The following is an 11242-nucleotide window of genomic DNA, read 5'->3' as shown; positions in this document are numbered from 1 at the left end:
AGAAAAGATTATTTGTTTCTTAAACCAATAGGGCTGCAATTAACAGTTATTTTTCTCATCAACTAATCTGTTGATTAGTGAAACCATGGGACCATGTTATGGTAAATGTTATACGTGTTTGTCAGTGTGACTGAAGAGTTGGTCAATCAACTTAATATCTTAAGCTTTCTGAATATGTTTTCTCGTGTTCAACTGAATTACTTTTAATTATTAGTTTATTTGACAAAAAAAAAATTCAAAATCCAGTAAAGTCAAATTTAGCCAGCCCGGACACTAACTTTTTAAAGTTAAAACAAATTTTGTTTTACAGTGTAATATTTTCTGACAAACTGTAAAAAACTCAAATAGAGTCAGTTTAATGTCATCAATGATAAAGAAAACCAGCAGATACTCACATCAAAGAAACTTTTTGGCATTTTTGTTCAAAAAAGACAGATTTAAGTGTATGGTTGCCACATTATTACAACATAAAAACTTATCATGTTATAATGAGCAACTTATATGATGTGAAAAGCTTCATGTTATCACATGATATAAAATATTGTTATTACAAGTTTTTCTTCTTATAACAATATAGTATTCATGTTATAACTTGATAACTTGTATTGTTATAATAAGTTATCACACTATAACGTGAAACATTTCATTTTTATAACAAAATAAAGAGTATATTGTTATAATAGAAAAGTTTCTTTTTATAATGCAATAACTTATGGTTATAACATCACATTATAAAAATGTTGTTACAATAAGTTACCATATTATAACAAGGTAATATATTGTAACAAGAAAAGTTCCTTGTTATAATGTGATAAGCTTGTATATTATATAATGTGAAAAGTTTACTGTTATAGCAATAAACTTTTCACGCGATAACATGATTGTGATCCGTTTTTCTTTTTTGCAAGAAATTCAAATTCAGATTAGCTGCTGATTGTTTTTCTCTTGATTGACTAATCGTTTAATTGTTTCAGCTTGTTGCAGCCCTGCAATAAACATCTAAATAATAAGGTCATCTGTGTGAAGTACATCAAATCAAGACGAGTTAATGTGTTAATATCAATTTATTATCTTTTTTTAAATTACTTTTTAAAGCACCCCATTTCTTTTCCAATACATGTGTTAAGACCCTTCTTCCTTCTCCTCCTCAAGCTTGGAGTTGCTTGATTTGAATATTTAATAAGGATTTAAACCCCAACCCCCACTCCCACCCCTAACCCCACCCGAAAACTCTGCAAAACACAGATGAGCCTGCGTTGCTTCTTTGTCTTCATCTTTCATCCGGGCATGATGATGATGCAGGAAGTTCCTGCTCTCTCGCCACGACCTTTGACACTGACAACAACCCGTCTAAAAACACTACCTACCACACTGATTTCCCCCAACACAAAGGCCGTCCTGAAGCCGCCAGTCTTAGTTTATATAAGGAGTTTATGCATGCACTGAGATTCCAACCAAGCATAAAGTAGTAGGTTATACAGGGAATTGTCTTGAGCTGGTGTTTCTGAGTCATACAAACAGCAGGGTGATTATCTTTTTTCACTATTTTTTGCAATTAAAATAAAAAAAACAACAAAACAGTCCAGTTATTTCTGGTCTCCTTCAAGTAAATGGCCCAAAAAAAGGGAAAAGGGACCTTCAGAAGCTCATGAAACACTGATTGGTGTCTGCGATCACGCCCTTCCTTCTTCTTCTCCTTCTTCTTCTTCTGCAGTCAGATTATAAACTAGGATTGTGCACATCTCTTTCCATCTCTTGTTTTCTCCATGCTTCCTTTGAGAGGTTCTGTCTGTGTGGAAACCTGAACTGAAAACAAATCAATAATAAATTAAAAAAAAAAAAAAAAAAAAAAAAGGAAAACCAGCATTTACATTCCAGTGCCCAATTGTAAAACTTTTTTTTTTTTCTCTATGAGAGTCCAGAGGAGGAGGTCAGAGTTCAACGTGAACAGTGGGGGGCGTTGTTGCTGTTGTAGGAGTGTCTTTTAAAATTGTTTTTGTCTTTAAAAAAAGTGGCAATAGAACCAGACTTTACCGCTCGACACACACACATAAATCATTAACAATTATTAATAATAATCCCTTATTAATAATCATTAATACCTTGAACACACACCATACCTGACAATGCAACAGTTTTTTATCGTCTATTTTTTTTTTGTACAGTAAAAGTGGGCCCTTTTCTTCTTGCGAGAAAAAATGTGAACATGATTACAACAACAATTATTACATCAGGATTAGTTATGGTAATATTGACACCTATAGAAAATGCAGTTGGAGTCGTCGTCGTCGCTCTAAACCTTGAATTCAATACTCATTTGAATATATCAAAATTACTATCGTTATCTTTGTTACTCTATAAAACCAATGACTTGTTTTTGTTTTTAATATTCCCATAAATATGTACAGTAAAGATCAAAAAATGTGGGACGAGTGATCTTTGAATGCCAGTGAAACTTGGACAGGTACGGTACATTTCAAATGTGTTTGGTCATGTTTACAAATGTTTTTTTTTTCTTTTTTTTTGTACATCTATCTCATGCATTGGAGTGACTCCCGTAGTAGACACCTATGTTGTTTAGATACTCAATATGTCATGGATGCCAGAAAGCTTTTTTTTTTTCTTTCGTTCTTTTTGTTTTTGTACATGTCCACACAAATGTTTCTCCTCATCCCAGCTGCATTTTTTTTAGAACAGAGTCTCTTTGCCTTTACAAACATTCTGCGTATGCGTGTTTTAAATCATCTTGCAAGTCATCAAATAAAAACTTTGATGGCACGACATCCCTTTAAGAACCCCTTAAAGGCATTGGTGACGTTCCAAGCAACTTGTTTTTGTGTTTTTTTTTTTACACTTAATACAAAAAAATCAACAAAACATCAACTTGTAAATCAATAAAAAGTGTTTTTTTTTCCTCCAACCCTTCTTTTTGTGATTCTCCCCCTTTTTTCCTTTCTGGAGCAGAAGTTACGAGTGCTTGCTAGATATATCTGGACACTACAGACTACATACAATTACATACACAATGCAAAAAAACACAATTTTTCCTTTTTTCCCTCCCCATTGTCCTCTCTCTTTCTCCATTCCAGCATAGAACATCATAGAAGAAGACATGGCTGCCCTCTCTCTGCAGCTCCGGGAGGGAAAAAAGGCCTCCTTTCATACTTCTGGTCTCACTTTTATACAGGCGGTAACAAAGATAAAAACATTAAACACAAACCTCCTCTTTTTTAAACTTAATATCACCTTAATCCAGTGGTATTACAGGTGGTTACATTCCTCCCGCCCTCTTTGATACCTGTGAGAATGGGAGAAAACCTCTCTACCCACCCTGAGTCTGAAGAAGCAGGGAGCAGCTCAATAATGTCAGTTTGGTCTCTCATTACATTTCTGTGCATTACAGGGAGAGGATGAAATTCCCAAACCCTCTGCGTTTTAGCTATAAACTCTTAGAAATAAGGGCTCCTAAAGGGTTCTTTCTGAATGGCTGAAGTTCTACCCGAAACCATTTGCTTCTGAAGAACCCTTTTTGAAGTAGGGGTTTGTCAAGGCTTTTGTGTGAGACTAAGAGTTCCATTAAGAACCCTTTTCATCCAAAAAAAACGCCTTCTGAAAGAAAAAGTTCTTTACGGATTGTGGAAATCCTTGAGGAACTCATTTGTTTCATTTGTCAATGGTTCTTTGTACCATAATATATAATGGGTCATGGTAGAACCCCTTGGGTGGGTTCTAGATAAACCCCTTGGAATAAAAAAAGGGTTCTTGACAGAAGTCACAGGGTGGGTTCTTGGTAAAACACCCACCCCAGGGTGGATTTCTTGGTAAAACCCTTGGAATATAAAAGGGTTCTCAGTGGAGCCCTGTGGGTGGGTTCTTGTAAGCACCTTTAGAAGGTGGAAATGTTCTGGATATGACTCCCAGAAAGGGTTCTATGTAGAATCTCTCATAGGAGGAAACCTTTCACAGATGGTTCTCGGTATAACCCTTTATATTGGGTTATTGGTAGAACTCTCTGAAAGGGTTCCAGGTGCAACCTTTATAAAAGATTCTACCAGGAACCAAAAAGGGTTCTCCTATGGGAACAAGCCAAAGAACCCTTCATGTTTCTAGTTAGCACCTTTATTTCTAAGAGTGTACCAAGAGATCAGTCCAAGAAAGGACACAAGGCAAGGTGGCAAGCTGAGAGTATTGAGATGCAGCCTGTGATAGCTACCTTCTTAAATCACTCCCACCCTTCGTGCCACCACCCTGTCCGCACTCTTCCTCCCGCCATCTAAGAGTAGGAGAGGTGGGAGCCATTAGAGATGTGTGAAGTGACTGAGGTGCTCCGGCTCAGGACGCCGTCGCTGCCCCCGGCTCCTCCGGGTCCTCCGCCGGACGCCGTCCTCCTCAAAGGCTGGGGGCTGTTCCTCAGGGCCATCAGGCTGGGAGCACCGCGCACGCCTAGCCCACCGCCACCGTAGATTCCCCCCTGCGAGGAGGAGGAGGAAGAGGAGGAGGAGGATGGGCCGGAAATGGAGGGTGGGGCAGGTGGCGGGGGAGGTAGCATGGCCAGGGACTGAGAGGAGGAGCGCGAGGGCAGGTGATGGGAGAAGGGCAGGGGGTGTGGGTGGGCCAGGTCGCCACCGGAGCCTCGCACACCAGCCCACTCCCGCTCCCTCTCCTTCTCCCGCTCCCTATCTCGATCTCGATCCCTCTCACGCTCACGGTACAGCTGCGGTGTGCTCTGGTGGTGGTAGTGTTGGGGCAGGTGGTGGCGCTGATGGTGTGAGGAGGAAGAGGAGGAGGAGGAAGAAGAGGAGGCGGAGGAGCGGGACGAGTGGTGCACCTCCCGCCCATCTCGGCTCAGCCCCAGGGCCAGTCCCAGGCCATGGGAGGAGGAAGAGGACTCACTTCTGCGGTCTCCTCCTCCGCTGCCACTGCCGATTCCACTGCTGCTGCTGCTGCTGTTGTGGCTGCGACGTGAGTGTTGCGGCGGCGGAGCGTTCTGTGGATGTATGCCATGGCTCCAGTGGCTGCCGGAGCGGGAGCCAGAGGGTGGGGCGTTGGAGTAGCCTTGCATGGGGTAGGCTTCGCTGGGGATGCCTGACAGTGCCATGTTACTAAAGCCCAGACGCAAACTCTCCGAGTCAAAGGACTCGATCTCGCTGGCCTGCCGCTCCAGGAGGGTGCGGATACGTTCTGAGCGCTCGTTCTGCAGGGACAACATCTCCTCCTCAATCTAGAAACACAGCAGCAGAAAACACATGAAAACACGATGTCATTTTTCTTTAAATTATTGTCCATCATAGTACCAATTGGTTATCATGTGATGCCAATTTAGCCACTGGGGGGCAGCAGCTGATGTTTAAGGATTTCCATTGTGACATATTTTTGCCCTAGATTGGTGAAGACATGACCTGCCCTACTCTGCTTCTGATTGACTTACCTTGACATTCTTAGGGCTAGGGTTAGGGCCACAATCCTTGTGCCTAAGCCTACCCAATCCAACTGATCCAACCAACGAAGGCAATAAATACTAGCATTCAGAGTCAAAGGGGGGTTTTCACATAAGGTATGATTACTTTGTACCATGCCTGAATACGATTGCCGCCCCCTCCACTCTCCTGTTGATCAGCTTTCACATAAGTAATGTTGTTTTGTACTGACTGTGCTTGCATCTTCACCCACACACCATTTGTTTGTATTATTGCTATGGTGTAGAAAAGACTGCCAGTCACAATATCCCAAAAGCAGACCACTTCCCTGTTTTGGTATGGTTAGTTTTCACACCTTATGTGAACTGTACCTGAGTACACATGAACCATACTCAAGACCACCTTTTCAAGTTGACCCAATTTGTTGAACCATGCCAAGACTTCCTCTTCTTTTCTTCTGTCATTGTTTAGTCTGATTAACAACTTGAGAGCTTAGAATGGAGTAATTTAGCTAATTTCTTCAAGCAGATATCTGAATATGAATGCAGATAAATTTTAAAAAATTGTCATGTGAGATTGCATTTTGGCCAATGCAAACTCAAACTCAAGTACAAATGGAAACCAGAACACTTATGCAGATATTTGTTGATAGTGATTATATTTTTGGAACTCATTTTGATTACTCGTTTTAATTGTTGTAAATATGAGATTGAATGTTCATTGTTTTGGAGCTCTTGAGCTTGATCTTTCCTAGCAGACAGAGTTGCCCAGTTGTTGTGGAAAAGTACGAATTTCCATTTCTCTTGGAGGAACATATGCAATATGTTCAAAAGCTCCAGGGCGTCTGCGGAGTAGACCCCATGGTGGGATTGTTTTTTGTCATCTGCTGTTTCACAAGGTCAAGAATGCACCATCAGTCTCAACTTGCAAGCGAACATGGAAGAGAAGTCCATAAATAAGACAGTTTGATATGGCTGAAAGCTGCAGAAATGCTAAGAGAATCTTGCGATGAAAATTATCTTTAATGGGGCTGTTGTTGCAGAAAAGTTCCAGGCATATTGTAAAGACTCAACGTAGAACAGCAAAAGTTAGATCTGAATCTTGTAAAAGCTGACAATGCCACAGCAGCCCACTGTCACTTTACTCTCTACAAGCCTAACTGGATTCCTTAAACTCACCAGAGGCTTTTACTTCAGTTTAAGGAGCTTTTCTTTCATACTAAAGTGAGTGCCAAAAGGACACTTACCCTCTGCTCTAGCAGGGCACGACGGATAGACACCCTCTGTTCCAGGTCCTTGACCTCTCTCTCATGCTGCGTGTCGGTGTGGATCTTGATCTTGCTCTGGTAGGCGTTGAGCAGCTCCAGCTCTTGCTGCAGCTGCATCCGCAGCACCTTGTACTCCGCTTCCTGGGTCTCATCCAATCGCAGCTGAGAGGAGAAAAAAAAAGATGGAGCGTGATGAAAGATGGATTTGGAACGACTGTATGGGCTAGAAATTGTGCTTCAGTGTTGACGAGGGAAGAAGACGAGAAGATTAGAGACATAAAGAAAAGAGAGGGAGACAAGAGACAAGACATGAGAGCAGAGGAGAAGTTTGTTTAATCAGTGTTTGTTTGATCAGTCTGGGCCTGAATATGATGTATTTAATATGATGAATTGTCAACAATATTACAAATACGAATTCCAAAAGGGTTCTTCCTGAAGGGCTGAGGTTCTACACAGAACCATTTGCTTCTGGAGAACCCTTTTTTGAAGACTAAGGGTTCCATAAGAAGCCTTTTTGGAAGAAAGAGTTTTTCAAGGATTGTTGAAATCGTTGAACTCTTTTGTCAACTCTTTTTGTTTCCTGTAGAACCTTAGATGTGTTCTAGATGAAGCCCTTTGAATATAAAAAGGTTCTCTCCAGAACACCCTGAATCTGTTCTAGTTAAAACCCTTGGAATATAAAGGGATCTCAGTAGACCCCCTTGGAATGTTCTGGATAGAACCCTCAAAACAAAAAACGGTTCTCAGTAGAACCCTGTTAGTGTGTTCTAGATAAAACTTGGAATATAAAACCTTCTCAGTAGAACCACCTGGGTGTGTTCTTGAGAAAACCCATGGAGTATGAAAAGGTTCTCAGTAGAACCAGCTGAGTGAGTTCTTGTTAGGACACTTAGAAGGTGGAAAGGATCTGGATAGAACACCAAAAGAGGGATTTGGGTGTAACCGTTATCTTCTCTATAGAACTTCTCATAATGGGCTCTGAGTCAAGACTTTCACAGATGGTTGTAGGTATAACCCTTTATGTTGGGTTTCAGCTAGAATACTTGGAAAGGGTCCCAAGTGGAACTTTTATAAAAGTTTCTAGTGGAAACCAATAATGGTTCTTCTATGCAGAAGCCAAAGAACCTTTAGGGTTCTAATTAGCATTTTTATATCTAACGGTGTAAAATCACAACCAGGTAATATTAAATACAGATTTCAGTCCATATTCTATTGATGGAAAAAGTTATCATGAAAAATATATAAAAGTTATCTAAATAAACGTGTATTGTACGTATTATAAAACGTTGCACAACAGTTGAACTTCTTGACCTGTCTGTTTTAAAACCTGGTTCCAGGAAACAGATTAAATCTTGTTTCAAAAGACATTCTTCATTTAAAACATATATTTCTTTCTTTTTTTTTTCCTCTGACCTCAGGACTGTGTTTAATCAGCGATTGGGAAACCTGCCCAAAGAGACTTTAACCACAGTATGGGTAGATGTGCGGACAAACAAGGGCAGCAGGGATTTGGCTTACTGGGCTTACATGGCACGCTGCCATGTGAGGTAATTAAAGTAGCACAGGGCGTTATGTCATTGGAATATGGGAACGTTTTGTCACGTCCATCCTCTTGCTACTATATTTCATTCATTTAAAAGCCTCGGATTTGTGCGTGTATGAGTCTGATGATTAGAGGTAAGTGAGTTTAGCCATAAGGCACTGTAAAAAATTATTTGACTATGTACAAAGCGACTCAACTCATGTATGGTACTCAAGTACAAATTTGAGGTACATGCAGTTCACTTCAGTATATGAAATGGTTCCAGCTTCTCAAATTGAGAATTTGCTGCTTGTCCTTTTAATTATTTGAATAATATTAGTTTATTTCTAGTTCATGTCTGATTATTGGTTGGCCAATCGGTTACTGTGATGAGCATTTCTCAATATTTGTTAAGTTTTACAAAGCAAACAGTTTATCGAGGAATCCAAAAAATAATCATCATATTTATATTTAATGACAACAGTAATTAGTTGCCACCTTATATAATTATATTTGCTTAAATTTCCCCCCCCCAAGCTACTGAATGAACACTTTATCACTCTCTCAGGGGACACAAGCTTAAGAACCAAAATATGCTAAAATGCTAAACATGCATTTTATCATAGGCTAAATCAATATGATATATTTAAAGGTGCAGTAAGTGATTCTAGGGAAAAATAGTTGATTGTTGAGTCTCATTCCCAGGTCGTCAAATACCAAGGCTTTACACTGGTGGCCGTGCGACAGACTCACTTACTACACCTTTAAATTTACTGTAGTTCTATTGTGGTGCAGAAAAAAGTGACAACAAATGTCAGCTGATGAAAAAATTGCACATATTTTAAAGAGACCAGCTATACTTGTTATAATTGTGAAGTGTAAAATAAAACCCTGATACAGAGATTTGATTCTTGTCTTCTGCATTATGGCTAAATGCATATGTTTAGATGTTTTTAATGCAAGTGTTCAGTATGATTTGTCAGTTAATTCCATAAGATGTTAACATTATGAAGTCTTACTCTGGAGCAAGAAAAAGTTAAGCTTCTCCTGAAACAATCAGACCGCCCCACATTCAGCAGAAAGAAATCATACGTAACACTCCCACTTTTCCAACCAGACAGTAATTTCCATACAGTCCCTAAGAGGACTGAGGTAGTGTGACAATCATATATACCACAGGTCATGTAACAATTGGATTGGAATAATACTTTAGACCTATTTAAAGGGAAACTCCACCAATTCTACACATTAGAGGTCAAGTGATCATACAGATCAAGTGATGTCACTTACGTCAGATGAGTTGGTTTGGGCTGAATACTACAAGACTGAAAATGAAAAAAACTGGGATGTGTGGAGTTTACAGACTGCCAGAGGTTGGGTTGCATTGTGGGTGAAGTAGGTGCTTGGTTCTGACAAGGAAGAGGAATGTGTGGAATAACAAAGATGATATCGCTTGTCAATTTTTTCTATAAAATAAAAACTGTCCATCATGAGTTTGACAATGTTTTAGGATTATAATGCTACATTGGTGGGGTATAATTCTGTGTACATTTGTGACTCTTACTTTGACAAATCTTTATTTTTATAAATTACATAATGCTGCATTTTATTTATTTATTCATTTAAATTTTTATTCAACTAGTTACTTTGACTAGTACTCTTACGGCTGAGCTGACCTGTTTTTCTCATCCTACACATTTCATTGGGCCATTGACCCCAAAAAACTGGACCTTACTTGAACGTGACTTAATTTTCGAAGGATAAAACAGATTGTATGAAGTAATTAAATGGTTGAATATCAGTGTTTTTGCTCCTGAAGTTATGGCTCAACCTCATTTTCTTTCTTCAAAGTACTAACAGTAACTTTTATCCTTTGAACTAAGATGTCAAATTTATTTCATCACAGCTGTCATCACTGCTTAGTTGTCTTTACTGGAGGCAGGACAGATAAGGATCATGTGTCCCAAAAAGTCAGGGAAAAGGATGCTCAGAACTAACTGCAGGGGAAACAGGGTGGTGTACATCATTCAGTGTAAAACTGGGGAATGTGGGTTTAGGTGGAGATTAACACTTAAGGAGCAGGAGGAGGCTTGTTGGTGGGCAGGTGAGCAGGCAGGCGGGCAGGTGGACGGGTGGGCAGGACGGCCCCCAGATCGGGCCCCAGGCAGTGGTGGTGTGGTGCGAGTGTGAAGTGAACGACGTCTCCTTGCCTTACTCACAGCCTGTGTGGACAGCATGTCATTGATGGAGTGGTCATACTGCTCGGCCAGGATGGCCAGCTTACGGGTCTGCTCATCCTTCAGCCGCTTCAGCACGGCCTTGTGGTCCGACTTGGGCGTGTTCTCCAGCAGGTGGTTGCGCAGCGCCTTGTACTGACGGGTCTGGATCTTACAGGTGTCCTGGAACTGACGCTTAATCTGTAGCTCTTTGGACTGAAGGAGAGAGAAGAGAGACGGAGGCAGCTGGGCTCAAGAGCTCCTGTGGTTTCATACACGAACATGGTGAAGGATGGATTAAATACAGAAAATCAGGACACACAATGGGACTTTACACAGATTTTACATTTTTTAAAGACATTTTTGCATCAGTTTTGTTAGTTAAGGGAGTTTGGTGGAATCAACTAATCTTTTCTCATTAACTTAATGTAAATATACATTCTTTAAAATTCAAGTTAAACTTAAAATTTCTAGTACTTATTTTCAGAACTCTTCAGAATTTATAGACGAGTTCTTTGAGGTCAATCAAATCACTAAATTACATTTATCAAGAAATATCATCAGCATATCAGCAGACTTCCCAGCATGCATTGTGTGAGTTCAAACTCACTGCTGAGACCCTTCTTTTTTTTATAATTTGAACACATATATGATGAATACTCGTGTGTCTTGAATACACTTTAAGATTAGTCATGTTTTTTATTATTATTATTATTATGTTTATTATGCTTTTGTGATCATTAAAAATTGCCAATCTTTCAAATTCAGTACACTTAAAGTTTTAAGAGGGCCTGGACTTTAACTTCATTAAAACAAATAG

The 11242-nt window shown here is 39.8% G+C and overlaps 1 protein-coding gene across 1 annotated transcript in view; it reads right to left on the bottom strand.

Annotated features, from left to right (window-relative positions):
- Window positions 1–372: 372 nt before the first annotated feature.
- Window positions 373–11242, bottom strand: part of taok2b (TAO kinase 2b) — a 37071-nt gene continuing 26201 nt past the window's right edge. The window contains exons 18-20 of the mRNA XM_084740280.1: window positions 10426–10638; window positions 6664–6846; window positions 373–5221 (exon numbers count right to left, since the gene is read on the bottom strand). Of these exons, the coding sequence (XP_084596406.1) occupies window positions 4274–5221; window positions 6664–6846; window positions 10426–10638 (1344 nt within the window). The 3' untranslated portion in view covers window positions 373–4273. The remainder of the gene's footprint in view (window positions 5222–6663; window positions 6847–10425; window positions 10639–11242) is intronic.

The sequence above is a fragment of the Lutjanus erythropterus genome, chromosome 17, assembly GCF_056507025.1.
Source record: "Lutjanus erythropterus isolate fLutEry1 chromosome 17, fLutEry1.hap2, whole genome shotgun sequence".
Taxonomy (NCBI): Eukaryota; Metazoa; Chordata; class Actinopteri; order Lutjaniformes; family Lutjanidae; genus Lutjanus; species Lutjanus erythropterus.
The sequence above is the reverse complement of the archived record's forward strand: the minus strand, read 5'-3'. Positions and strand labels throughout refer to the sequence as shown.